Source organism: Sturnira hondurensis, unplaced genomic scaffold (assembly GCF_014824575.4).
Source record: "Sturnira hondurensis isolate 20B ecotype Veracruz unplaced genomic scaffold, ASM1482457v3 Scaffold0002840, whole genome shotgun sequence".
Taxonomy (NCBI): domain Eukaryota; kingdom Metazoa; phylum Chordata; class Mammalia; order Chiroptera; family Phyllostomidae; genus Sturnira; species Sturnira hondurensis.
The window spans coordinates 8,766,600-8,793,608 of NW_028075471.1; the positions used below are offsets into that span (position 1 = coordinate 8,766,600).

Genomic DNA, 27,009 nt, shown 5'->3' on the forward strand with positions numbered 1-27,009 from the left:
AGTTTTACCATACGTGACTCTGTTGGCTTTGTTCAGTCAATTATTCCAGACCAGGGAGAAGTCTGAGGAGGGTATTGCTCCATAACAGCCAGGAGAACAGTGTATGGTAAAAATCAGCCTTCTTTTAATAACCACATTAACACATGTGATGATTCAGATGAAGGCCACGAACCAGAAGGAGAAGTAAGTCTCAACAAATAATAACTACATGGCAACATGCAGTTATTGAAATTCCGGGTTTCATGCATTTCCCCAGCTCTCCTCCAGAATGGAGGCCTTTTGGAGATTGCACAGACTTTGCGTGCTAACAAAGTGGTGAGCGAGGACCTGCTTTCTCTTGAAGAGCTGGAAGGAAATTAGGCTGACTCAAACTGAGACGAGTGCACCTGGATACCTTGAATCCATGAGTCTTATTCAGCTTGATTATTATTCCAATAGACCAGCCCATTGCATAGGCAGCCCCAGGACGAGGTTGTTGGAGGGAGGTAAATGGACAAGGGATATTCGAAAAGCTTTAGGGCTCTGAACCAGAGTTGTTTTTTTTAACCATTGCACCACCTTACCCAGTCCTCTGTACAGACGGAGAAATTGGTCTTGATTCCTTTCTGTACAATGATGTCTAAGAAAGTTTTACCTGGGGCATCCATGGAAAGCCTGTGTATGGGAAATCCTCCATCTCTCACCCTCTTGCCCTTCTCTGGCTGGCTTTCTGTTTTGCAACAATCCCATTTGGGGCTCTGAGGGGTGGCCACCTCCCACCCCTTTCCTCGCATACCACTAATGCTAACACGGTAATTTATAAAATGTCCAACACACCATGCATTACCACTTGTTCTGACATCGTCTATAGAAACAGATGAGAGTGGGTGTTTCTATTGTGACAGATGCCAGCTGCATTGAATTAATGCTTCAGAGAGAAATATAGCTAGTGCATAAATGCATACATAGCTACTGCAGGGTGGGGAAGGGGCACACTCCCAACATGCCAAGAGGGAGCCTGCGGCCTTGACCGACAGGGACATGTTTTCAAGGACAGACCAATCTGAGGTCAGTACATAGATGTATCTGACACGAAGGAGCAGGTAACATGGAAACACGTCCTTAAAATGAAAGGTGGCAAAGGAGGAAACTGGAATTATGAAAAGATATAGAATCAGGCATTTCCTGGTAGGTGATTGAGAATCCACGCCTTCTTTTCAGATACCGCCATAAGCGTTGTTCAAAAGTGGGGGGGTGCATTGTTTCTCTGTGGAAGTTCAGCCTTTCCCCTCCCCCATCCTGGGCTTGAAAAAAAGAAACCCCAACTTTGTCTAGACTAAACCCCGTTTTGGAACTGCATGGTTGTATGTTTTAAATCATTAAGTACATATGAATGCAATAATTGGTATTTATTACAACAACATTTTGACACCCATCTGGTTTCGGAGTTTTAAAAATTCTTCTATGGTTTTTTTTCTTTTTCTTTGAAGAGCTTATTATTAAGTTTTGACATGAGGAAAAGAATATTTTCTTTTTATTTTTAAGATAAACTGTTAATGTTAAGGCAATAGCACCAAGATTATTTTGATTGCTGAGCAGTTACCAAAATGTGTTCCCACTCGTGCCTTAATTAATTGAACAGAGACCATTATCTGCTTTATTACAATGTCTTGATTCATATCTTTTCAAATATAATGTCACAGAGCATGCACAGAAGAAGGTAAGCTTTCAGATATTTATTTTTAATTATTAACAGATAATACCTAATCTAACTTTTAATATAGTCATCTTAGCATGAATATGATTTACATTTTTTAGAAGTTTTTTTCTTCAGGAATAAATTTTGGGGGGATTTGATTTATCTTTAGAAAAAAATAAGATACATTGACCCTATGATTTCTCTGTGAACCCGGGAGTGAACACAGGTTTCAAAAAATATCAGGCAGCTTTCAAGGAGCCAAGCAGAGCAGTCATTTCAGTGTCCTGTTCTCTACCTGGATTATAGCAAGAATGAGAATGTTGAGGGCCATCTTGACAAATGTGATTTCGAGATTTCAAAACTCACTGCCAGTTTCAGATCATTTTTTATTCCTTTGATAATAACACTTCCCTTTGAAAACGTGCCAATTTATTCCTTCAAGAAAAAGCTTATCTGGCCTATAATTAGCTGTGGCCTAAGAAAAGGATCAAAGGAAGGTACAGAATCGCCAAACCTTATTTCACTTATTAAATCATGCACATGGTTCTAATTTTATCTCCCTGAGGTAGAATTTAGAGGTGCTGGATCTTCTTCTTGCTAAGGAAAAAAAGAGAATTCATTTCCTAAGCCTTAGAAGGAACGGCTACTTGACGTTCTTTCCCCTGAACTGCTGGCTGGCTGGCACTGATGGTACGGCTTGGCCTCCCAGAAACACAAACCCCATGTGTTCCTGGCTGTGTGCGGGTAACTGTAAAGACTGTCTCTGCACTCAGACCACAGATGATACAGCTACCAAGAAACTTAAGTATTTGTTCTTTAAATCTTGTAGCCTCAAATACAGAGATTTTGCTATGTAGATCTTAGTGCTCAGCATTATACTATGACCTTGGAAATTATCTTTATACAACATGTACATGACTAAGGCTTGATCCATTCAGAAATTTTCATTTAGCCCTGAACATACTGTTACTATATCCTGCCATTTGCTGATACCAGAAATATGCTTTATGGTTTAAACAGTCTTTAGAAAAATTTTTTAAAAGCTTCTAGGTAAGTATGCTTCCCTCTTAGATTTGGTTCAGGCCAAAGATGACTGGCCAGTCCATCAAAGAGGTTTCCTGGACAATCTTTGGATGAATAACTCCTAAAGTCATGCCACCTGTATCAAAAAACAAACAAACAAACAAAAAATCAGGGACAGAATCCTTTTGCAAAAAATTCAGGAGATAAAACATAGTCCTCGAGCATTCAGTGGGCGTAAGACAAATTGTTAGTGCTGTATATATAGTAAATGTCTTACAAACATGCTGCATGCCTGAAATAAACAATATTGTCTCTGTATGATCAGCAAAATATGTCTAATTATCCCTCTCCCTTTCTGTTATATAGGATGTATAGAAATAAACAATACATATCCATGCCAAGATCACTAAAATTTAAATTATATCTAATGTGAACTGAATACACACTCAGCATCATATATAGCAGCCATCCATGACGGTGCCGAAAAAGTAGGCATTTGTGGGATGCCTAGAGGGATGTTAACTGGTAGGTTTGGTACTTTGGGAAGGTTCACATTGGGTAGGTTCACATTGGGTAGGTTACTGGTTAAACTCCTGTGGAAGAAACAGACAGAAAGAAAAAATACCATCACAGTGACAATGCAGATGTGGCAGAAGCACATGATAGTTGTAAATAAATTGGCTAAGTCCACAGCAAGACGACAGCAAACACACTTCAGAAAGCATCTTACAGATGGGCAGCAGTGGCATCGCTCAGTAGTCAGAGAAAAATGACCAAAGTGAATGGAAAAAAATTAACAGCAGAGTGATGAAGGCATGGACACTCATGAGCTCCTATCCACAATGATCACATTATTTAAATGCCTTTGTGAGGGGTCTGCAGTTTCCAAATCCATTGCCATGAGAGTCTAGAACTTGTCTTATTCTCAGAACTTGAAGTTTGTGCAATTCTTGGCATAGCTGGGGCTAGGGCTGCTGTGATGTAGCTGGGAATGATACAAATGGTGGAGCACTTTATTTTTCTTTTATTTATGGATTATTTTTTATGGAAGCACATTCTTTAGGTCAGATATCAGACACATAATGTAACAGGACATTCACCAATTTGAATGCGTAAATAATGGTGATAGGCAGAAACAATATTCTTTTAAACTGCTACTTCTGAAGACAGGTGTATGTGCAACGGGGTGTCAGAGTTAATGACAATGATGAAGAAATTATATCAAAAATAACTAGCTTTGAATAATTTCATAGGACATTTAAAGAAAATAGAAACTTCCACTCCCAAATTGTCCAATTAAAATGAAAAAAATATTTATACACACACAAAGAATAAAACCTCAAATTCAGCTCTTATAGTAAATTATTTGACCACAAGTGGATTTAGAATGTGGCCTCTTGTTATAGTAACTACCTTGAAAGTAAGACAGAGACATTAGAATGAATGACAGGAGCTTCTGGGGTGCTGGGGTTGTGTTGTTTCTTGATCTGTATGATTGTTCTATAGGTGTTTTTAGATTTTGAAAATTAAAGCTGTACATTTTTAATAAAAAGTTAAAATTTAAGTTAAAAATTAATAAATCATTTAAAAATGTGACCTCATAAGACATCTTGTTTTTGAACAAAGACCCATCAACTGATAAGATGAAAGAGAAATGGATGGATTTATGACTAGAGAAAATAAAACAAAACAATAATGCCAACTCAAATCAACTGTATCTCTTCAAAGGGACTGTGTCATATACTCTTCTCCAAGCTGGCACTGTAGCGGCATTTTAAGGGTATTCCATCCAGCCAAAGTCACTGGCACAGTAGAGCCCAGCCTAACTCTGCATCTGAGAGGAGCCTTCCTGTTTAAGTAGAGTTGACAGCACTTTGGCAAAGGAGTTGAGGCTTTCTTTTTGGATCTTGCAGGAGAAGAGTGAGTTTTGCCAAAGCAGCTCTGCCCTGGGCAAGCTGTGTTTGACTAACAGAAATCCTGCAAGGGCTGGAGCTGCCTCTGGGCTTGCTTGGGGAGGTGGGGGGAAGATCTCCCGGTAAGTCAGAAACTCTGGCCCCTGTAGATAGTCTGGACACCTGTCTCCCTCCAGAAACAAGTCATTTTTTCACAATGACAATATAGCCCTGACTCATAGATGGAAAATCCTAGAATGCAAAATTGCCAACTTGGCATTCTCTTCCTTAAGGGAAACAGGTATCTCACAGATGTGTCCTTTACACTTTCTATGTGAAAAAGCCAATTGTACTTCTCTACTTGGGACTGAAGGGTGCTGTTGTGGGAACCCTCAAGAGAAGCTAAATACAACTATTAAGTAGAAGGAAAAATGGAACTTTTCCTTCCACGTTTCTCTGTGGAATCAGGGAATTTGCCTTTGAATTCAGTCCCTGGTGGCTCTCAGTCTTGAATGCTGCCGTGTAACAAAACTGTTGGCGATTTCCACTGAGACATGTGTAAGCCTATATAAGCAAATGTGATCATTAAATGATGCACACACTGAATAATGATCAAGGAATTAGGGGATCTTTAGAGATGGCAGCCTGGAAAGTTAAAATGTCAATTCTGAGCAAATTAAAAGTAGCTAGGAATGAATAACATATCAATGTATGCAAAAACAACTTAATTTAAACATATTCGAGGATGGTTGGTACACAAATTACAAATGAGCTTCATTTTGCACACAAAAATAAAAAATGCTTATATTAATCAAAACATTTATATTTGTAAAATGTGACCTTTTGGTTGGACTACTGCACTGAACTCATAGAAACATTTCTTTCATGAGACATATTATAATACTCTATTTATAAAAGGCTGAAACATGCTTGATAATTCTGTTCTTAGCAAAATAATATTGTGTGTTACTAATGTAACTAATATTTCATTCGGATATAAGCTGTATTAATAATTAAAAAAGCAATTCCAAGCATTGTATTTTACTAACACACATGTGAAAAGGGAAAATTTTCTGGTAACACTCAGGTCAGATCAGGCTCCTGGAGCTGCTGATGGATATAACAAATTACTATTTTAGAGGGCCCTTTAGCAAATACCTATAAAGTCCATTGTGCTTCTCTGTGAGAATCATAATTGGATATCTCTGAATAGTAAAAGAAGTGTGAATTGCAATTCTAACAACTGATGTATGTTAAAAATTAGACTCATTCATTTTGGGGATGCTGCTGAAAAGGGATTGCTCCCATTTATGTCAAAGGGCCCCGCCTCTGGAACACTGGATTAAAAAATTCTCATCTGCTCTCTCCCACATGAATTTAAGTTACAAATATGTGGGTGCCTCATCATTTCTACTGATGAAAGTGACTAGAGATAGAGTCATTCCTTGCTTCTAGAATTAATTATAATCAAGATTGTGTCTCCAGGCAGAGATGATATGTTTGGGTCTTCTCTGAAAGAAGCCTTAGATCGGTTAGATTTAAGATACAAATGTCTTCTGCTTTATAAGCCATTTGTTGCAGAATGTGTTTAACACATCTTGTCTTTCCTTTCTGCTGTGGACACTAATGTCTCTCTCAGTGTTTATTCTAAGGTCTGATTCCTACTTTGGGGCACAGGCACTCTTTGATATCTTCTTAGAGTTTAGAATGACACTTATCAATCTTTTATCATCAACAGTCCCCCTGCCTTCTACATGAAAATTTAATACCACCATCATACTGTATATATGTTTATGCACTCTAAGTACACCTATGCTTTAGACATATACATAACAAGAGTAGGATTTTGTTTACCCTCCCTTGCTCCAAGAGACAATATTCACCAGCTTTGGGAGCTGTAAAGCTCCTGTTTAGAATGCATAACCTAGAGAATAAAGTTTCAAACTTCATGGGATTTTAGGGTGTCCCAAACACTTCTCCAGCCTTATCGCTTGCCTCCTTTATAATTCATACTAGCCGGACCAAGCATTCAGTTTCTATCGGATGCCCCACTTCCCCCCACATTTCCACTTCTGTTCATGCTCTTTCCCAGCATCTCTGCTCTTCTTTAAATCTTAGTGTCCAAGCTGTTTGCCTCATGACTCCCCTTCTACTCCCTTCTACTCTCTGCTCTGATGTATGTTATTTGGTAAATACAATGGCGAAGATTTACATTGATTTTTCTTGTGTGTTTGTTGCTTAGACTCAACTAGATTAAAATCCTCAATCAAGGGAATAGAACTTTTTCCTCCCTTTTCCATAGTTTTTTTATTGTATCCTTATAATTTTCAGCCTGTATGCATTGGGTAACCTTAATAATGATTAGCTAATCAATACATACTTACTGAACACTTGTTATGTCCCAGGCCCAGTTTTAGATGCAAGGGAGGCAATGGTGATCAAATTATGAAAATGGAGTGACTATGAAAAATCACATTTTCTAGATTGTTAGTGTTGGAAAAGTCTTGGGTATTCAAAATCCTTGTTTTTCAAATAGGGATTCTGAAACTCAGAAACGTCTGCTGATTGTCAAGGGTTACCCAGCAAATCACTGGCAGAGTCAAGAGTCCTGACTCCACATCTAGTACTTGTCTAATTTAAACCAGGCTGCCAACATTTTGCTGAGGCGTCCTTGGTCTGACATTTTATTATCATTAAGATATTGACATCTTCAACAATATGGAAAATAGTACTATTTAAAAAATTCTTCTCATATGTATATCTCAGGCAGAGGGAGATGAAGTGCATTTTGATACATCCAGATTTTTCTGTGTACATATATCAAGAAGCAGTGTTCCGTTCTCCCATTCAGAGCCATCCTAACCTGACATGAACCACCACGAAATGTGGATTCCCTGTGCCTGCAGGTGTTCAAGCAGAGACTGGAAGATGATCTGCCACAGGAAGGGTAGTGTGGAGAGGGTACTAGACTTGACGAGTTTTGGATTAGACACTTTCTAACTTTTCTTTAATGATGACTTGGCCAACAGTGAAACATCCCTAAAGAGACAGAAATGTTGTCCACCGGCTAGTTAGGACCAGAAGCTCATATTCAGGGATGCCAGGAGGATTGTGATCAACCTGCCATTCAGGTGGGTGGTGACCCTATGCTATCTCCTGAAGGATACCCAGGAGAGGGTTATGGGCTCTGGCTTAAGCCTGTTTCTGAGGGGCTGACTATCTCCCACTGCAGTTAGTAACTAAGTGATAACATTTTCCACCAAAGCAGAAATTCTAATTGTGACTATCTCTGGCTTAATGGAAATAGAAAGGCAGCCCCTCTTTTCTCTCCTTGCAGAGCTGGAAGGTCATCCTTCTAGAGAAAGGCAGCATTAGGATTTAGCCATTTTACCCTTTCTGCCAAATAAGTTGTATCCAACTCAAATGAGGACCACATCTCTATTTTCTTTACATGGCCACATTTTGAAGAAAATCTGAAGAACATTTAAAATCTGTTTTCAGCAAGCTTGTCAGAGTGCTGTTTTTTAAAACATTTTCAATACTAGTTTTATTGAATGAAACTTTTACAATGCATGTCTCAGTCATTTAACCTATAGTCACATGCCTGTAATTATGACTTTTGAAAAGTGGAAGAACAGAGCTGAGTGTTAACAACTGTCGGACAGATTGGTGTGCATGTTTGTGTATGTTGGGGGATCACGCAACAAAATTAGATAAGACAGAGGGCACTAAATCTGTTTATCTAGGTCAGTTTCTTGTTTTTGAGTAAGCCTGATGATAAACATTCCCCCCAAATCATTCTTTACTTGGGAAAAAATTCTACAAAGGAAAATGAATCTGCTTCTATACCAGTTCTCTAATCGGCCAGATGTTTGTTCATATTTTGTTTCTCTTCGCATAGAAGGAAGGGTAGAGACTCATTCCTGTTAGCCTTTGAGCATGCCCCCAAGCTCTTTTGCCCTTTATTTTGTGCTGGCTATTCTGCAAATCTGCCCCATGGCATCCACATTCTGCATGCAAATCCCCTGATAAAATGCGTGGGGTTTCAAAGAATTTTCATTTCGCTTATATTTTAGTTGCAACTCTCAAATATCTCTATGTACTCTGAAAGGCACATACTATTTAGCATGAAGTGAACAAACAATGATCATGTTAAAAGTTACTTAAAAAACCACATCAACATAAAAGATTCTTAGGTTATTATTTATAACTATTAATCCTTCACCAATTTTCAAACCTTTAAATTACTGGTCCATGAGTTCAAATTTTATTTTTCAATCATTAAAACATCCTCAACAAAGCATTCCCACACTAAGACCCCCAGCGATGAAAATGATTTCGATTCTATCTTTACTTCTGACAGTGTTAAGAATATTCAATGCTTCAAAAGGATTTAGCAGTAATTTACTTGGTTTCTGAATAATTTAACAGATTATAAAATGGCTTTAGTGGAATTGTCACAGAACTTCACGACAATTCTCAGATACTGAGTAGGGACATTTTAAAAAATCAGTTTTGCAGATGAGAAAACAATTTTATTACCTTTATTAGCCTTCTAGCTTGTGAGTAGAGGGCCAGGCCCTAACTCTGGGCCCTTTAAGAGCCAGAGAAGGAGACCAGTCATTTTCTCCGTGTGTGTTGGTAGTAGTAGCCTTCACATTTAAACCAAAGTAAGTAAACGCTATTTTTTTTAAAATTTCAAGACCACAGCTATTTTCAAAATGTGAATATTACTCATTATAACCTTTTCTTTTCACAACTGTTCTTTAAGCACAACTGTTTTGATCACAGTGAGCATTAAAAAAATTGAGTTCCTTGTTAATCAAGGGATCCAGTTTTATTCTCATGAGTTAAAAGCTGGTAGAGCCATATTAAAAGACTGTTACAGAATTGAAAATAACAGGCTAAAATTTAGATCTAGATTTCTTGGTACTTGCAAATGAAGAGTTATTACCCATTAACCTGCTCGAAGAAGGGTAAGCCAAGACACTTTCCTCCTGGCTCAGATGCGAAAGTGGGGCTGAGAAAGCTATTTTGCATTTATTTCACAAAGTCTCCTGAATGATTTGTTCTGGAGTGCCTGAAACGCTGCTTGTACATACCCCCATTTTGTTCCACACTGGTTGCTATATTCAAAAATGTAAATGACTAGAAGAAACAAAATGACTTTCTTACAGGAGAGAGAAGGGGGTGAAGAGAGGGTAAAAAGAGAGAGAGACAGAATCTAGTAGGAAAAAGCTGAGAGCAGGTTGTATTGAAGCTTTTCAACTCACACCAGAAAATTCTCTCCATCTAGGAGACCTCTGCTTTTCCAGAAAGAACCTGAAGTCCCTCTGGCACCTGAAGTCACAGTCCTCCTCGTTGCTGGAGAATGGAGGTGGCAATGAATCTGCTAGACATTTCAAATAGATTCCCCAAGCAGTTATGGAAATTGCCAAATTCACAACCCACAGGATTTCCTGTAATTTATCCTTTAGATGGATATCCCATTTTAAAAAATGACTACTGTGGCCAGATACATTTAGGAAACCCAGGGTTAAGCAGAGTTAAAAAAGGTTCTGCATTACTACGTTATCTACGTTTTGGAATGTACTGGTGTGCTTTGTGGCTCCCCTGGAGACAAGGGTGTAGAGTGGATGAATGGGGTGTACAGAGTTTCCTCAGTGTATTTGGCCATCAAGTCCTTTCCCTAAGGTGTGTTTCAAAGGCTTAGATGAGAGAAAGACAAACTCTGGCTCACAGGCCAGTCTCCTGTTTTTGCAAATAAAGCTTCACAAGAACAGAGCCATTTTCCTTTCTTTACCTATTATCTAGAGCTGCTTTGGTGCTGTAACAGCAGATTGGAGAAGCTGTGACAAAGATCATGTAAGTTTGAAAAGCTTACATATTTACTACATGTCCTTTTATAGAAAAAGTTTGCTGACCCCTTGCCTAGACCACTGTGGAACACACTTTGGGAAACATTAACTCCCGGAGACAGCACCATTGGAGTAAGATACACAGTACAAATATCACAGCCAGGTTTCCATTCGTTATTCCTTATTTATCCTGTATAATAAAACAAAGATTTCATTTCATAAAACATTTCTCAACCTCTTTGCACAAGCAGACTATGTGCATTACAGTTGGAAACACATAGTGTTTGCTTTCTGTCATGCTAACACTGAAGACCATAAGACACCATTAATCCATTTCTGTATGATTCTCCAGCTATTTGCACCCACACTCCGATGGTATCAAAAGAAGTTTCCTTACTTGACTGGTTCCCATGACTCCCGCTCAAAGCCCCTGTGAATGGATTGTGCAATTGAGGACTCCATCAAATCCACATATCTAACCACAAGTGGGGCAAACAGGTCTTGCAGGTGTTTGTGAAATTTTCCATTGCACAAATTATCTAGAACAGATAAGCACAATCTTGGTAAGAACCTTTGACCCACAAGCATGCAACATACACAGAGAAAATTGTCTTTGACATTAAATATATGGCTTCTAACAGAGCCATCCCACACACAAAAAAAGCAAAAGCAAAACAAACAAAAAACAAATAAAAAAAAACAGAAGAAAGAAAAAAGTACACGAACAGCATCAAAGTTCATGCTTAAACCTGCATGGAAAGAAAATGGAATTCCAAAACATTTTACTCATTTGCATCTCTCTTGTAAAGAAGAAAAACAACAATTTTCCTCTGAAAGCAACAAAACAGTAACCGACACTGCTTTTCAGGTGTTTTCCGTACCAGCTCCCCTTCCTCCCACTGTGCAATGGGGAAGAGAGAATATTCTGCCCCTTCCTTCATCACTGTCCTTGGTGAGGAAGGTGTGCTTTATTCCTATTTATTGTGTAAGATGCTCTGGAATGTTTAGGGTGTTACTCAGCTAAATTTTTTATGTAATATAAAAAGCATCTTTCATCCTTGGCTAATGTGGCTCAGTGGATTGAGTGCCGGCCCGCAAACCAAAGTGTTGCTGGTTCAATTCCCAGTCAGGGCTCATGCCTAGGTTGCTGGCTAGGTCAACAGTAGGGGGCACGCAAGAGGCAATGGCACGTTGATGTTTCTCTCCCTCTCTTTTTCCCTCCCTTCCCCTCTGTCTAAAAATAAATAAAATATTAAAAAATACACAAATAAAATCTTTAAAACATACAAAGCATCTTTCAATAAAAATTATGAAATGCAAAGAGGTTAATTAGCTTGTTCAAGAGTAAATAAAGCACACAGACACCACTTCTGACACCTCTCTTAGGTTCTGCTGCCTAGTTAAGAGAGGGTTTCTCTGTCACAGCACACTTGTTGGAAGAAAGAATGTCCATCATCTGTAAGTTTGTTTCTTTTCAAATTAATAATAAAACTACAAAGAGCTATGTCCAGCCTATAGTCTGCCCAGAATAAAGATGTTTTAACAATTATCTGCGCACTACTTAGGAAATTCAAACAAAGATTATACATACAATCGGTGCGCAGAAAATCATTCAGCAGCTGAAACAGTGGAAAACTGTCCCATGTGTCTGGGGGCTGCACCTCTAATGCTGCATCCATGTCCACTGCAAAGAGTGACAAAAACGTCTCGGCATGCTCCACCATCAAGTCTGACCACCACGCAAAGGCCTTTGAAATTTGGTAGAAAAACAACAGACAAAGAGGCAATGAGCTTCTCTCTCTAACACAAGATGGGAAGCCAAGCCCTCACTGTTCAAGGTTAAGTGTGCATCATCCAGCAGGGTTTGATCATTTTATTGTAAAGAGAACAGCATTTTTTATACAATTGGGCCTCAAAGCATCCAAGGCCATGCTTTTCCAGATTCTAGGCCTGCCTTAGAAAGTCTTTATTTGGACCCGCCAGTCAGAGGATTCATCTGTAGATGTGACAGGTGTGGAATTTCTGTTCAGTTTACAATAACTCAGTATGTTTTGAGTCATGCTCTTTATCACTGTTGTTGGCTGGTTCTTGCTCTAAGGTATTAGACTTTGGGAGTTTCTTCACTGTGTTTATGGGTTTTCTGCTGATCTAACTTGAAAATTTGTAATGATTGTACACATCTGGGGTTTAATTGTCGGTGGTCTCATACAAGCTCAGTGACTCCTGTTTCCCTACACATTGGAAATGTTACTCCTGTTTCATACCAAGGCAAAGGAAACCATTGTTGCAATTGTCACAAAACTTTTGGGTCAAAATCTCTTTAAGCAGGGAGCCTCTGGTTTTGCATCCTGTCTGTAGGAAAGATTGGGCTTATGCTAGGAAACGCTCAGTAATATGAATACTTACTTTTCTGGGGTTTGGACACATATGTACATTGAAAACCAAAAAATATCAGTGAAGTAACTCATTTTCATGCACGTGGGTCCTTGGAAATCATTGTGCAGGGTCTCAGGGGTGACATTCACATCAAACTGGGCCAGATGTGAATGCAATTCAAAGGCATGCATGCATGTTGACTAATCATTTCTGGCAGGGATCATGCAGAATGAGTGGCGGTGTCAACAGGCCCTTTTTTGCTGATTTCAAAGACAGCAATAGAACAAAAACAAATCGCCAACCCCGTCTTGTCCCCAACCTTCCCACCCAATGCTGTAAAGTATTCACACTGGAAACACTTTCTGGAGCATTCACTGAGAAAAGATGGAAGGCGTTTGAAAACATGAAAGATGATTATGGAAATAATTCCATAAATGAAAGTGTTTGTTCAATGGCCAAGCTCTTCTGTGATCTATTGTTATTTGGGGAATATTCTAACAGCCACTAGGAGGCAGAATAGCGGTCCATCTCTCTTCTTTCAAGAGATTTCATTTTACTTACTTCTCCTTTATCAACATGTGGCTGGTTTGCAAATTAAATGGAAAAAATCAAGTCATGGACCATTCTTCAAGGTAAGCTTGGCTGGAAATAGACACCTGCTGTTTCCATTTTAATTTACAGTAAAACCTCACTGATTCAGGGAAATGGGAGTGGAGAGATGCTAGTCTGTAACCATAAAAGCCTACATTATTGGACTTCCTAAAAAGAGGTATTTGCTGCTTTCAAATGCAGTCTGTACTTGGGCATCAAAGTAGGAGGTACTCACTGGTTATAATATGAATGCATCATAAATGAAAAAGTATTTTTTAAACTTCTAATAATCATAGATAAATTGACATATAAATTGAAGTGAAAGACACAGAAGGTTTAATTTCACAGGGCCTGAGATGACAGTTGTAAAAAGAGTCTTTAGAATTTCCAGAGAAAGTTGAGATCACATAACACATTTTACATAAAAAAAAAAAATAACCACTTCAGCTATTAAATTGTCACAAATTTCAAGTGCCTGGGTCTGAATCCGTGAGGTTTTATTGTAGTTTTACCACCTGGGAATGAGAGTCCTGAGAGGTCTGGACCTTGTTCCAAGGACTACCTGGATGAATGAATCCAGCAGAGGTGGAAATCCTCCAGCCCACACCCTGAGCTCTGCCAGTCATCTATCTGTCTTTTAGGTGGAGACCTTCTACACATTGGAATCTGCTGGAGTCCCACTCCCACCCCCAACCCTAAATGGAGGGCTGGCTGTCATCAGTCCTGATGCGGGATACTTGAAAAATTCACAAAGGTGCACCAAATGTTGGCTGGTACTTATTCTTTAGTTATTTGATTAACTTTGAATCTTCAGGGTCAGTCTAAGAAAAGAGTTACTAGGGAGACTGAGTTTCCTTCCCAGACACGATTTTGCTCTAAGATGAAAGGACAAAACAAAATAAGACACCAGTCTGAAATGCCTGAAATTAAAAATTTCTTTACCCAGCCTTGTACTTGGTTCTTATCACCTTTATTTAAAATGTACACACCAGAGACCATAAGCAGCATCCTCTTTTGCTATCTAGAGAGAACTTAGTCCTTCAATGGGATTTAATAAATTATTGAGCAATTGTCTACAGTTGTGGTGTTAATAATCACATAGATAGGTAGCCCTGCAAAGAACAATGACTACTGTGATATAAATGATCACTATTGAATTCTGGCAGAGAAACTTAGGATCCGAGTGAGCAAAAAAATTTAAATAGAAGATGTGGGAGAAGTGAAGACCAGATCTGTTTCTGGACACCCAAGGTGATTTTTTCAGAACCTCATGCTCAAACCTGAGTCTCTGAGAAGGAGAAAAAGATTCTGGCAAGGGCAGTATGGACCAAAGAGCTATGTCATAGTTTCAATCAAATGAAGAGAGTCTGTGTGATTGGACTGGGCAAGAGAAGTTTTTTAAAAAACACAAAACAATCTTTGTTGATATCATTATTGCTCAGACAGGTGAATGCTATTTTTGTACATGAGCTTACTCAACATTTATGGGCATTGAAAGTCTTTAGAAATCTTTTCCAAAGAAAATAAGAAGTTATACTTCAGCTTCTATATACTTACCCAGTGCTTTTCATTATTTAAAGGCAAGATGTATAATTTAGGGGTACAGTCAACCACACCGAATTCACTGTATTTTAGTACACAAATTACATGGATATATGTACCCTTCTCTATAGCACAATACATATATACATATACATACATATACATAGAGAGAGAGAGATCGGAAAGTTAAAGCAACAATACATGAAGGGGTAGCTTTTGTGTGTGTGTGTGTGTGTGTGTGTGTGTGTTTGTGTAAGTAACTTAGGCTCTTAGAACAGAATTAAACTGCTATTAAGAGATAAATTTAACACTGCTACCATACACTGCATGGGTGTATATGCGATGCATTCTGAGCTGATGAAAAAATTTTCTCTTTGGATATTTAATTACTTTATATTTGAATTAAAATGGCTTCGAGGATTATTTTTTGGTAAGGGAGCACATCTACTTTTACTTTTATTTGTGGTGTCACCAAACATCATGGCTACCCAGCCAAGGCCCATCATTAGGATTTAGTAATTTTCTAGTGTTTATTGAACACCCAGAGATTATAGCAATGAGTACTGGGCAGTAGAAAAAAATTTTTTCACCTTTCAATCTTGTCGTGTGCTGTGCTAGGGCAGATTCTTCTGGCTATACCCAGTGGCTCTTGACCCAGCTATATACTGGAATCCGGTGGGCAGTTTAAACACTACGAATACCTGGTCCCTCCTCATGAGATTCCAACTAACGGAGCTGGGGTGAGACCTGGGCATCAGCAAGTTTCCAGAGCTCCCCAGGTGATGGCCATCTGTAAGTGAATGCTGAGGACAGGTGGTGGTGCCTGTCTGGACAACTCCACCTTGGAAAACACCCACTCACCTTTCAACATACTCTGTCTATATCATTCACTTGGTACTTTCCACAAAAGTTTGTTTTTTTATGATCACATATATGTATATTTTGCTTCCTTACCAATTTGTTCCTAATCGTACAACACCCAAGCTTTGTGGAGTGCTTACTATGTGCCAGGCAGGCTACCAGAGGCTTTACCCAACATAGCCTTCCCTCCCAACAACAAGCATCTGAGGTAGGTTCTACTGTTATCTCCAATGGACAGGATAAGAGAGGTTAAATAACCAGGCCGAAACCACAAAAAAGAAAGAGGTAAAGCTAGGATTCAAACTCAAGCTTCTCCAGCGTAGAGCCTGAGCTTCTGGCCACTCTGCTTTCCATTGCTTGAAGACCAAGACTGCCTCGTGACTCTCTGCCCATCAAAAAAGCACAGAGGTCATTGCCGCAGTTCTCAGCAGGTAGATGGCTTTTGATGGCCTGAGTGACGAAGTGAAATTACTAGTTCAGAAAATAATCCTGTATATTAATCTAAAAGCAAGTTGGGTTTCTAAATCCCAAAGCATGCTGAAGATTTCATTCCTAATTTCTAAAAATAGTAAATGAAAACAGAACTGAATTGATTTCTACCCTATTTACTTACCCTGAATTGCTTTTGAATGTGTATGATTAAAATATTTTTATGATCATGGTTACAAGGGCAGGTTAAGTACTTAGTGAAAAAGTGTTTGGTGGAAAAGTGAAAAAACCAAACAAACCCATCTTCTTTGGGATATTACTTTCCTTTGGTACCTCTTTTGAGTAATTTGGGAAAACAGTCATCCTTCTCAGCCTATAGCAGCCTGAGTAAATAACTTGATTATAAATCAAGCATATCTGTCACTTTTCTTCTATCATTTTATTTAAAAGCAAAACAGTGACTGAGGAAGGCCATCTTCTTCATACCCCCGTATGAAGAAGGCCTTCTTCATACCCGTCTTCAAAAATGTGTAATTTGGTTCATTATCGTGTGAAAAGCCTCAATGCCCAAATCAGGAGAGCAGGCCAAAAACCCACCACACCTCTGGAGGTACTCTTGTGGGCACCCAGAAAGAATATACTTACCATCTCTTGAACCCCAAATGCCCCCAACCTAAAAAAATGCCAGATAGAACAGAGTAGAAAAAAATTCTAGCCCAACTTAATTTTATGTGTCTGGACGTTAGTCCTGTTTGGAGGGTGCTAGTTTGGCCCCTCTTCTCCCAGATATTCATTTCTGGGGGCAGTAGGAGTTAGTTACTCCCTCCTCAAAGGGTTTTCACCCTGTTCTTAGGAGGGTTCTGGGGAAATAATAATTCTGTAGCACTCTCTCTCTATATAAATACTGTATATATGATTCACATACTGACAGTCATAAAGATTAGTATCACTCTGTCTAGCTACTGGTTACTACATTTGGTACTCATCTGCTGAAGTACAGACGGACATAGGAAACTAGGACAGGCTAAGGACAGAATCAAGGCAGGTAGGAGGCACGTGTCAGGATGTAACTGCAGTCGTGGTTAGGTGTATCATTTGCTTCATGCACGCACGAGAGAATCACCCCACATATACCCTGCTGTGAAGGGCCCCCCATTTCACAAGCAGCCCACTGGAAGTTGCTGTTACATTCCTTGGGTCAGTGTTAGAAAGCAGGAGCACCCGGGGGAAGTCCCATTAGAAGACATGGTACTAGAAGGGCATGCACAAACTACAACAGCAGGTGGCTGGCTCAACAGGTTTAGTCACATACCTCTTTCCCCTGCCACGATCGGCCACGATTGAGTGGAACAGTAGAAGAACAGGGAGGAAATTTAAATATGCAATCAGGCATTATTCGGGATGACTGGGTTTATGTGTATTAGATATTAGTTAACTGTACTGTTAATTTTCATTTAATCATGGGAATGACCATTTTAAGTGCTTGAGAAATTACTTTTATGGAATGCCTTTTCTTCCCTTTTTGCTGTAGAGTTGAAAGGAGAGGAAGAGTAAGAAATAGTGTGATTTTCAGAACGGTTATTTTAAGAGATATGATCTTAAATCTCAGTTTTGAAGCAAGCAGTGATACAATAGTTTGATCATAATGGAATCTTGGAATCTTTTCTTGGAAGGGTTGGGTTGTTTAAGTCCTTACACATTTGGGATTTAGTTAGCCTTGAAATCCCTTGGTTTGTAATTATTATCAAAACAATCATTTTGACAGTGTTTTTTTTAAGTAAGCTATATCTATTTAGATGTATGTTGGAGAATCGACAAGTTGAACAACAGAGAATAATTCACTTCTGTCACGGTGTTTAGCCACTTAGGTCATTTAAGATTAACGAATGAAGACTCTAGTGCAAGCAGAGTAAGTTATGGAGTAAATCCAAAAACATGGCCTGTGATCCACACACCGAATCAAATAAATAAAAACAACAGTGGTGGCAACAAAAACAACAAGAGACCAGAAAAGTATTTTGTGTGCTCTGGACAATAACCATATGCTGTTTGAGTAATATTTTAAAGATACACTCACCTCTTTTGCATGTTGCTATAAACATCGGAAAACTTAAGCTTAAATGCACATTACACAATCATTTTTTGGTTGTTTTAAACAACCTTGCAAAGGCTCCTCCTTGCCAAATTTCCACTTTCATTCTCTTTGCAAGGCCAGGTGAAAAGAAAATGGGTGTTAAGACATCTTAGTCATAATGTCACCAGTAAAATCAGTTCTTCAACCCCCACTAAGGAACACCAAGACATGTTTTCCCACCATGCCTGCTCACCTCTGCGTGGTGCTCCTCATTCTGCTGAAGAACTTCAATGACTAGTTCAGCAAGACGTATTGTGTCTTCAAGCTTTTTGGCAGGAGTGATTAACCGGCCTACATTTTCTGTAGTACAAGAATTTGTGTTAACATTCAGTGAAAGCATCAGGCTAGTGTTTTGGCCATTAGAATGAGTAGATAAAAAATTCTGAATAGTTATCAATTTTTAAAAAAGTTTCATGCAAATGTTAAGAGCCACAAAATTAGTAGTGAGCAAACCATAAAGCCATTTTATTGTTGTTATCACCATAATCATTATCATCATAATACATATTAAGAAAAAGCAGTGCTCCAGCTTCAAATTGACATATTAAGCTATATTGTCTATGACAGCCCATTTCAAATTGAGTGACATTTTGTACACACATTCTTTAAAGACAGCATAAATATACTACTATCTTGTATTACACTCTAGACTGTGCTTGTGCAGCTTGAAGTGGGAATATGTAATAGAAGCTTAATCTTGATCACTGCTACATTTGTTCCCTGGATTTCTCCTTAAACATTTGATACTACAGACTATGTTTTACTATGGGTCTGTAAGTTTAACAGGTGTTACAATGTTCACTTTTAAGATGCAGAGTCGAAGGTCTGGCTGTTTTAAGTTATCCAGGGAGGAGATTGAAAAGAAACCTGATGGAAATTTCTAGTCCATTAGGTGGAAGGCAGGGTCGAATTATTAAAATGGTGTTGGGGGTAGATTATTGGGTAAAGTAGTGGTAGTTTGTGCTACTGGTTGGTACAATTGAAACCTTATCAGTTACCTGGCAAATGTACTCACTTTTTCTCTGTTTCTTAGTTTCTATAGTGTTGAAAGGGGTGTGTTTTTACCCGAATCAACAACAAACTGAACCCTGGTTTATACTGCATCCTTTACAGAGCCAAATTCACGAATATTTGGCAATGTCATTATGTTCCCCAAACTTACAAACTTTTTTTCCAGGCAGAAAAGAGTAACATATAAAATATAAAGTTTTTTCTTAGCCAATGAAATTTCCAGTCTGGACTCACAGGGAATGTTGTGTTTCATGCTTAGATCCCTTCAAACCTTAAGCCTCAGTCAGTCGGAGCCCTTGGAGTGGAATGGCAATAAGGATCACGTAGCATGATTCCACAGACAGGTATGTAGGTGCAAAAAAGGACTGCCAAAAATTATTTTCATGTCTTTATTGGAAACAGATATGTTTGGCTTCAGGATTTTTCCTGCTAGAGATTACTTAATGCTTCAGAGAAATGTTTGTTGTTGTCTTGTTTTGTTTTGGGCGGGTATTTAAGCAAAATCTTAGGAGCTCATGCCTTTACAAAAAAGTGACCCATAATTTTCTCTTTGTGCATTTGTTAGGTAGACAATGAGTATATCAGATGATTAGTAGTTTAGGGCTTAATGAAAAGCAAGTTCAGTGAAACACTATGCAAAATGAGTGTCCCAGCCCCTCTGTGGGCTAAGAGTGATGGATGGGACTGCGTAAGATTATTGAGGGAATTCAGTCCAACAATGCCTGGTGACTGGTGTGAAAATGGGCTTTCTGGACTCCAGCCAAAGAAAAGCTCCATTGTCTCTGCAGCACTCAGGTGGTAGTGTGGCTGGAACTGGTTAGGGAGTGAAGGTGGGAACCGCAGGGAACATACGTATGCAGATCGGGCAGCCAATATCCAACACTCAGAGCAGGGAGGTGTGTGGAGGTGAGGGGCCAACAGCACACTGCCTAGGCCAGAGCAATAAATATTTGGAGAAGTAATGTGATTTGTGTGCTTTTGGGGCACCTGGCCAGTTTGTAATTTCATAAGCGGACTGCCATCATTTCATTAATAGACTTTCAGGCATTTCTACAAACATACTGTGTATATATGTTTGGGTAATATGCATAGAGTGAGGTACTTGCATTTTGACAGTAAATATGCATAGGTTACTCTTTATTATTAGTTGATATTCACATTTACACATCAATCTGCAAATTCCTCATTGTATGCTTATTACCCATTTGACACATACACCCACATACACACATCACACACTTACATACATTTTCTAGTAACCAGACAAGCCTGCACATTAATACAAATCTGCAGGAAATCCCATTTGGGCACATCTTTGAAATCTCTTGCTTTAAAAATAGAGAGCATTGTCCTTTTGGATGGAATACTCACCAAATGGAGGGGAATTCTAGCTGTACATGTCATATCGTGTAGAAATGAAATAATTCCCACCAATATTTTTAAACATTTTCATTTAAAAACTGTGAATGATATTTGTGTTTGGAGAAATCCAAGATGCTTAAGCTAGGACCACCTGAAGATTTGTTTTAATATGTGGTACTTTTAGATTGACTACAATATATATTAATAGATACACATAAGGTGTATATGTGCACACACCCATTCTGTGAGTGTTTGCACATGTACACAGACATGTGTATGCCTGATGTATATATACAGACAGTATGTTTAATAAAACCTTTTGCAATATTACTTTAACATGCAACCATTAAAGTAAGCAGGTTAAGGATCCTTTAATGTAGAATGCTTGATCATCCAGACTTTCATTTGCTATTGATTAGCTGCAGTTCCACTACCTGGAGATCAAGCCACTTTATTAAGACACGGAACTGTTTTCCTCTTTACTTGCATAGCTAACTTAGTAGCTAAATGGCAAAAAAAAAGTACTGAAAGCAACTTTTTAAAGATGTTGTCTTTAAAGAAAATATTGTGCAAAATCCCCTAGCACCTCCTCCCTCTCTCAACTGAGGTCAAGGAGAAATTTGAGTCTATAAATAATTTTTTTGTCCCTTCTGCTGTCTGGAAATGTATTGCAATATTGCTACCACCCAATCTTGTACTAGCTGGAGCACTGACAAAGGGGAACTAAAAATACAATTTATTTAGTAAACATTTCATACAACAGAATTGAAGCTCATAACATATAAAAATCATCATGCAAAATGTTATGCAACAACGATGTTATTTTGTGCTGACATTGAGGTTTGAAAATGTTGCATATGTCAGACATAGCTAGACAAAAAATGTGGACATTTGGAAAGAAATACTCTCTTTTGCAAAACCTACAGTGTCAAACTTGAGAGCTGAACTCAGCTTAGTGTGCTAAAACAAAACAAAATTTCAAGAAGAAAAATGAATGTAAAAGCAAACTAAACTAAACTAGAAAGATGCTGAGTAAAGGAACATTAGAAGTTTACAGTACTTGATTTTGGCCTAGGCATGCCTTTGAGCCTCTGATATAACATGCTGGTCTGCGTTTGGGTGGGTGGAGGAGGCCCAGGAGGTGGCCAGGAAGCTGCTCAGGTAGGTGAAGAGAGACAGCAAAAAAGTAGAGACAAAGTGACTTTCACAGAGGGGACAAGTAAGATGACAGACTCTAAAAGAATCATCAAACAAGCAAAAATGATAAAACACTAATGGAGAGCTGCTGCTTTCTCGGCGTTACTGCACCATTACTGGATGAGACTATGACCAGTGTCACCAGCACCACCCTATGGAGACACTCAGAGGCAGAATACAAATGCTGGATGCCTTTATTCTGATGGATGCACATGAAGGATGGTGGCAGCATCACTGACCAAAACAAGATACACTTTTGTACAATAAAGGACACATATTAATAGCTGCTTCCTTCTTACAGATGACCACGAATAGGACACGATGCGGTTGTAGTTGGAAGATTGGCTTCTCACCCTCAGTATGCTGCTTCACTTTCTACATAACCTTGTACCTTCTACTTAGACCTCTCTGTACTTCAGTTTTCTTGTCTATAATTCAAGAATATTAATATCTTTTTGGTGTACCTTGCAAGGTTGCTGATAAGAGCAAATAAAACAATGCATAGGGCAGATCTCTGCAAAGCCTAAGGTGCCTATAAATGTCTATTGTTCTCTCCAACATTGTGAAAAGGCAGGAATTAATTGCCTTGCAAGAGCAGATGAAGGGCCGCTATTAGTTTAAGTGAGCTAGGGGATATTCTTGCTCCCTTTGTGAAATTTCAACATGTCAAAATCTGTCATTTTGGGGGAAAATGTGTGGTATCTGATTGTTTCCAGCTCATTTAATTATTTTCAATTTGGAATTCTTGTGGCTTTTATATTGTGAGTTGAATCATATATAAAAACTTGCCAGTTTATCAAATATGTTACTTGCTACTCCAAATGTTAGAATACCGTAATCAGCAGTTGACCCATCTGTCATGTGGTTTACAATATCAGCACAGCAAACATCCTATAACAATAGCTGCTCCTTCAATACGGGCACAGAGCACTGTCAGCTCCAACGACTCTCTTTTCCATGATGCCTCATTAACCTTGGACCTGCTCCTTTCTAATAGTTCTCATTTATAAAGCAATCTGTATGATAAGGGGGGACATATTCTATTGCCAATTTTGCTTCTTGGTTTGCTTGAATTTTCAACTGGGAAAGTGAATTTTACTGCAGGCTTGTAGGAAATGGAATTCTAGCAAAATTAATAAAAATATCAGCAATAAGGATAAATACAACATTCTGGCAAAAGTATCTATTAAAAGCAAAATTAATAAAATCCTTTTCTTGTGGGACCAAGAATATATTCAGGGCTAAAAAATTCTTTACCAGTCTCCTCTTATTTAATTCTTTTGTTTGTGAAAGACTGTGTGTGAATAGAATTTGGAAAAATTGGTTTTAAATAACAGCTATTTAAAGGAAGCAATGACTGAATGCTTCTTTATAAAAAAAAAAGGTCTCGTATTTAAATTTTCTCAAAATCTGGTCTTCCACCTACAGCTGTGCTTAAAGTTAGGTACATCTCTGGTAATATATCCTCCTTGCTTTTTAATGAATGCAAATCCATGTTGCCTGAGTGTGCAATTCTTCTGGAAACTCCTTATTCATTCTCATCCAGCTAACCGAACCTGTGTAGAGAAACATTTGTTCTGGTGGTTTATAAAGCAATGCAACGTCCCCAGGCTGCTCCATAACCCTCGAGGCAGCAGCTACGTATTTCAGCTCCATGGGTCTTGATGCAAATTCGTAAAGGGACCCCCAACTGCCAACTGTCTGTCCAGAATTCTGACAGTGAGGTTTGCTACTATAGAAAAACAAGCTCCCTATTTTTTTCTCTCACAGAGCAAAACAAAAACATCATACCTTGGTTTCCAACTTCATTTACCCAATTACCATTGCTCATGTTTACACAATTAAATCTGCTTGGCTTCCAGAGAGAGAGTTAAATGTGACTGCAGAAAAACAAAAAGAGAATTCCTCTGTATGCTCAGCTAAGCCAAGGAAGAGAAGCATCCAGGAGTGAGAGACACTCCAATTAGCCCTTAAATAACCTGACCATCCCTGGTTCCAGTGAGTGAATTGCCAGTCCCTCAAATATCATATAAAAGATGGATATGGGTGATGGAAAGCCCATTACTACCAAGTTCCAATCTATTGATATGTCACTGAAGATGCCAGTGAAAATAACTAGCCTGTTCCCATTTGCTATGACTTAGAGCTAAGGGTGGATAAAAGCTAGAGTATAAACAGAAAGCTAAGCAGATAGACACCTCATGCTTCCCAGAGTATCCTACCTCCCCAACACAATGACCATGTGGACTATGTATTCAATACAGGATTACAGTTCAGCATCATTTCTCCGGGGCGGGGGGGGGGGGGAGCTGTAAATTACATAACTGATTCCCTTGTGTCCTCCTCACTTCCTTTTAGAAGATTTTATCTTTAGGACAATATGAAGTATATGGTAATAAAGACTATCAGATGAATCGTGGATCATCCTCTTTGCTTTTTGAACTGAAGTTATCTTTGTCTCTTCTGTAAACATAAATCTGAGCCTGCCACACTCCTGCTTATAAGCCTTAGGGAGAACCCCTTTATAACAAGAGGCTGCCTTTATAGCAAAGGCCCAACTCCTCTGTTGATACCTCTATTCGAGCATTTCCGGCCTTTAACAATAGCAAATTATATACACATCTGTGGGCCCAGAATTCACCCTCTAGGCCCAGTGAATTCTCTATTTCTAGGGAATGCCTAGCCCAGAACAGATCCTCAAGTATTGGCAGAGTCCTTAGTGTATCCCACCCAGTGCATTGCTTTCAAGGCAAAACAGATAACTTGGTGTTGCAATATGCATATAAATGATACAGGAACTTTTATCATTTACCCAAAGCCCCTGGTTATGTAATGCATGTACTAAGGTGGATTGCTGAATAGTAAACATTATAACCTAAACTTCCAAACCAGAGAACAATTTCCGGTGTTTAATGTGATTTAAAATTATTTAATATCATTAAAATACTTTTTATTAAAATTCAATTATATCTAAAAGGAAGAAAAATGCCATTATGATATTTTCTTCTCTAATTTGATTTCTTTGTCCTTAAGGATGAGCTATAAAGTTAAATTAATCCTACTACTGGATAGACACAGTAGTAGATATCTGTTACTCTTGTATATGTAGTAGTGCCTTTCCCCAACTCCATGTGGTTCTGTTGGAAATGTCAAACAATGAAACCTACAGGGGCAGTCATGTGAGCTAAGCCAGGCCAATCATAGCACTCACACCATCATGGGAATTGGACTGGCTCAGAGGTTAACATGAGAGCCAAGCATGCCAAAGAAATGCTCCTGTGGAATTTTACACAGTCACTAAGAGAGGAAAGCTTGTTTTCTTATAGGGTTAAAAGCCAGTGTTATCTGTGACCATGTTGCCAGCAATCTCTCTACCACGACCCCCAGTCATATCAAAGAAGCATGTCAGCAGCTGGAGAGATCAAAACATGCTAGAATTCTTTATCCATGAGGCCAGTCCCTAGCTATGCTGGTCAAAAATTCCCTTTTCTTGCTTAAGCTATATGCTTTTTTTGGGCGGGATCACTTACTATACCAAGAATATTGATTTAATAGTATGATAAAATATCTACCCAGTCCTCAAATAAGCTTTCACTTATATGGCCACAAGCTCTCTGGGGCAGGACCTTGGAAGCACTAGAGGCAAATACTTCAACAAAGTCAGATGACATCCTAGACAGTTCTTCTTAGGGAACCAGCTCTTGACCTCCATGACGATATACTCCCTGCAGTGCATGAAAAACCCTGGACTAGTTGAAGTCCCCTGTAGCACCTTGTATTTCTCTTTATCATAGTCAGAATGGATGAACATTGAAGCTTGAGATGCATTATTTTATATTCCATTTTTGAAACTGAATAATATGTCTATACTACACATTTAGATTTGGAAGTTTTCTTTTAAATAATAACAAACCAATAACATATTAAAAATAGATAGCTATAGCTATAGCTATAGCTATAGATATATAGATAGATAGTGCCTATGTGGCAGTCACTGTGCTAAGGGCTTTATTTGGAATATGTGTTTTAATCTTCACAGTGATCTTTTGGGGGAGGAAAATAAGTGCATCATAAAGAGGTTAAAAAACTCATTGAGGCAGGATAATGTTTAAAATTGTTTGTGTAAAAAATCCTGAGTGCTCAGGTTTGTTCTGAGGTAGTATTTTCCTGGAGCTGCATAGGATTCTCATATGTGGACACTGGGCATCATTGACTGTCATACTGGAAGCTCAGGCCAGTTAATGGATTAGGTTAGACCATTACTCCTGAGCTGAAAGGTACGGCAGACTGGTTGGGGTGTGAAGGCTCCTGAACTGTGTGCAGACCCAAAACTAGGGTCACTAACTGCCTGCCCATCTTCCTTAGAAACTGCTAGGCTTCTATTTTCTAATCTGTCAAGTGAGAGTTTGGATTAGGTGATTGAGGAACCCCTTTTTGGTCTTACAATTTTATCACTAATAATCACAAGTATTTTATAATTTAAAAGTTCAACATGTGGGATTAGAAATTAGGCTCATGATCAAATTCTGTCTCTGCAACTATCAAGTTATGTGACCCTGGGCAAATAATATGTATCATTTCTAGCTCTTTGTATTTCTATACACAAAGATTGATTTCTTATTTCATTGAGTATAAGTGGCATATTTTAACATTTCTGAAATTAGATGCATTTACACTTGATGGAGTCTAACAATTTAGTTGGCAGCACTGTGTTTTTCTTAGGAGTACATAAATTAATGGTGCATCTTAAAATTGTTGGCCTTTTAGATTCAATGAAATAGGGTAGTAAAATACTACTTATAGAGTTGTGCTAAGAATTAAATGAGATATGCATGCAACTATTAAATACAAACTCAATTCTCAATAAAGGACAGTTATCATCATAATCATCATCAGCAGCAGTATCTATTTTTTTCTGGTAGAAGACACATTGATTTCATATTTATTGGTTTATGGCATATTTTTAACACATCCTCATTCCCTCGGAGATCCTCCCTGGTGACAGTGTTGAAACCATGTTTCTCCTTGCCCCCCTCACTTTATTTATAACATATA

General features: G+C 38.5%; 1 protein-coding gene across 30 annotated transcripts in view; it reads right to left on the reverse strand.

The window, feature by feature from the left end:
* CADPS (calcium dependent secretion activator) overlaps positions 1-27,009 on the reverse strand; it is a 473,884-nt gene that overhangs the window by 79,887 nt on the left and 366,988 nt on the right. For 4 of the 30 annotated variants that reach the window (XM_037040830.1, XM_037040828.1, XM_037040840.1 and 1 more), the window contains 7 exons: positions 21,818-21,910; positions 18,578-18,684; positions 17,563-17,571; positions 13,389-13,409; positions 12,043-12,199; positions 10,849-10,990; positions 3,148-3,294 (listed from right to left, as the gene is read on the reverse strand). In XM_037040830.1, the coding sequence (XP_036896725.1) occupies positions 3,148-3,294; positions 10,849-10,990; positions 12,043-12,199; positions 13,389-13,409; positions 17,563-17,571; positions 18,578-18,684; positions 21,818-21,910 (676 nt within the window). The remainder of the gene's footprint in view (positions 1-3,147; positions 3,295-10,848; positions 10,991-12,042; positions 12,200-13,388; positions 13,410-17,562; positions 17,572-18,577; positions 18,685-21,817; positions 21,911-27,009) is intronic. The other 26 variants (XM_037040833.1, XM_037040834.1, XM_037040854.1 and 23 more) reach the window with 12 other exon arrangements.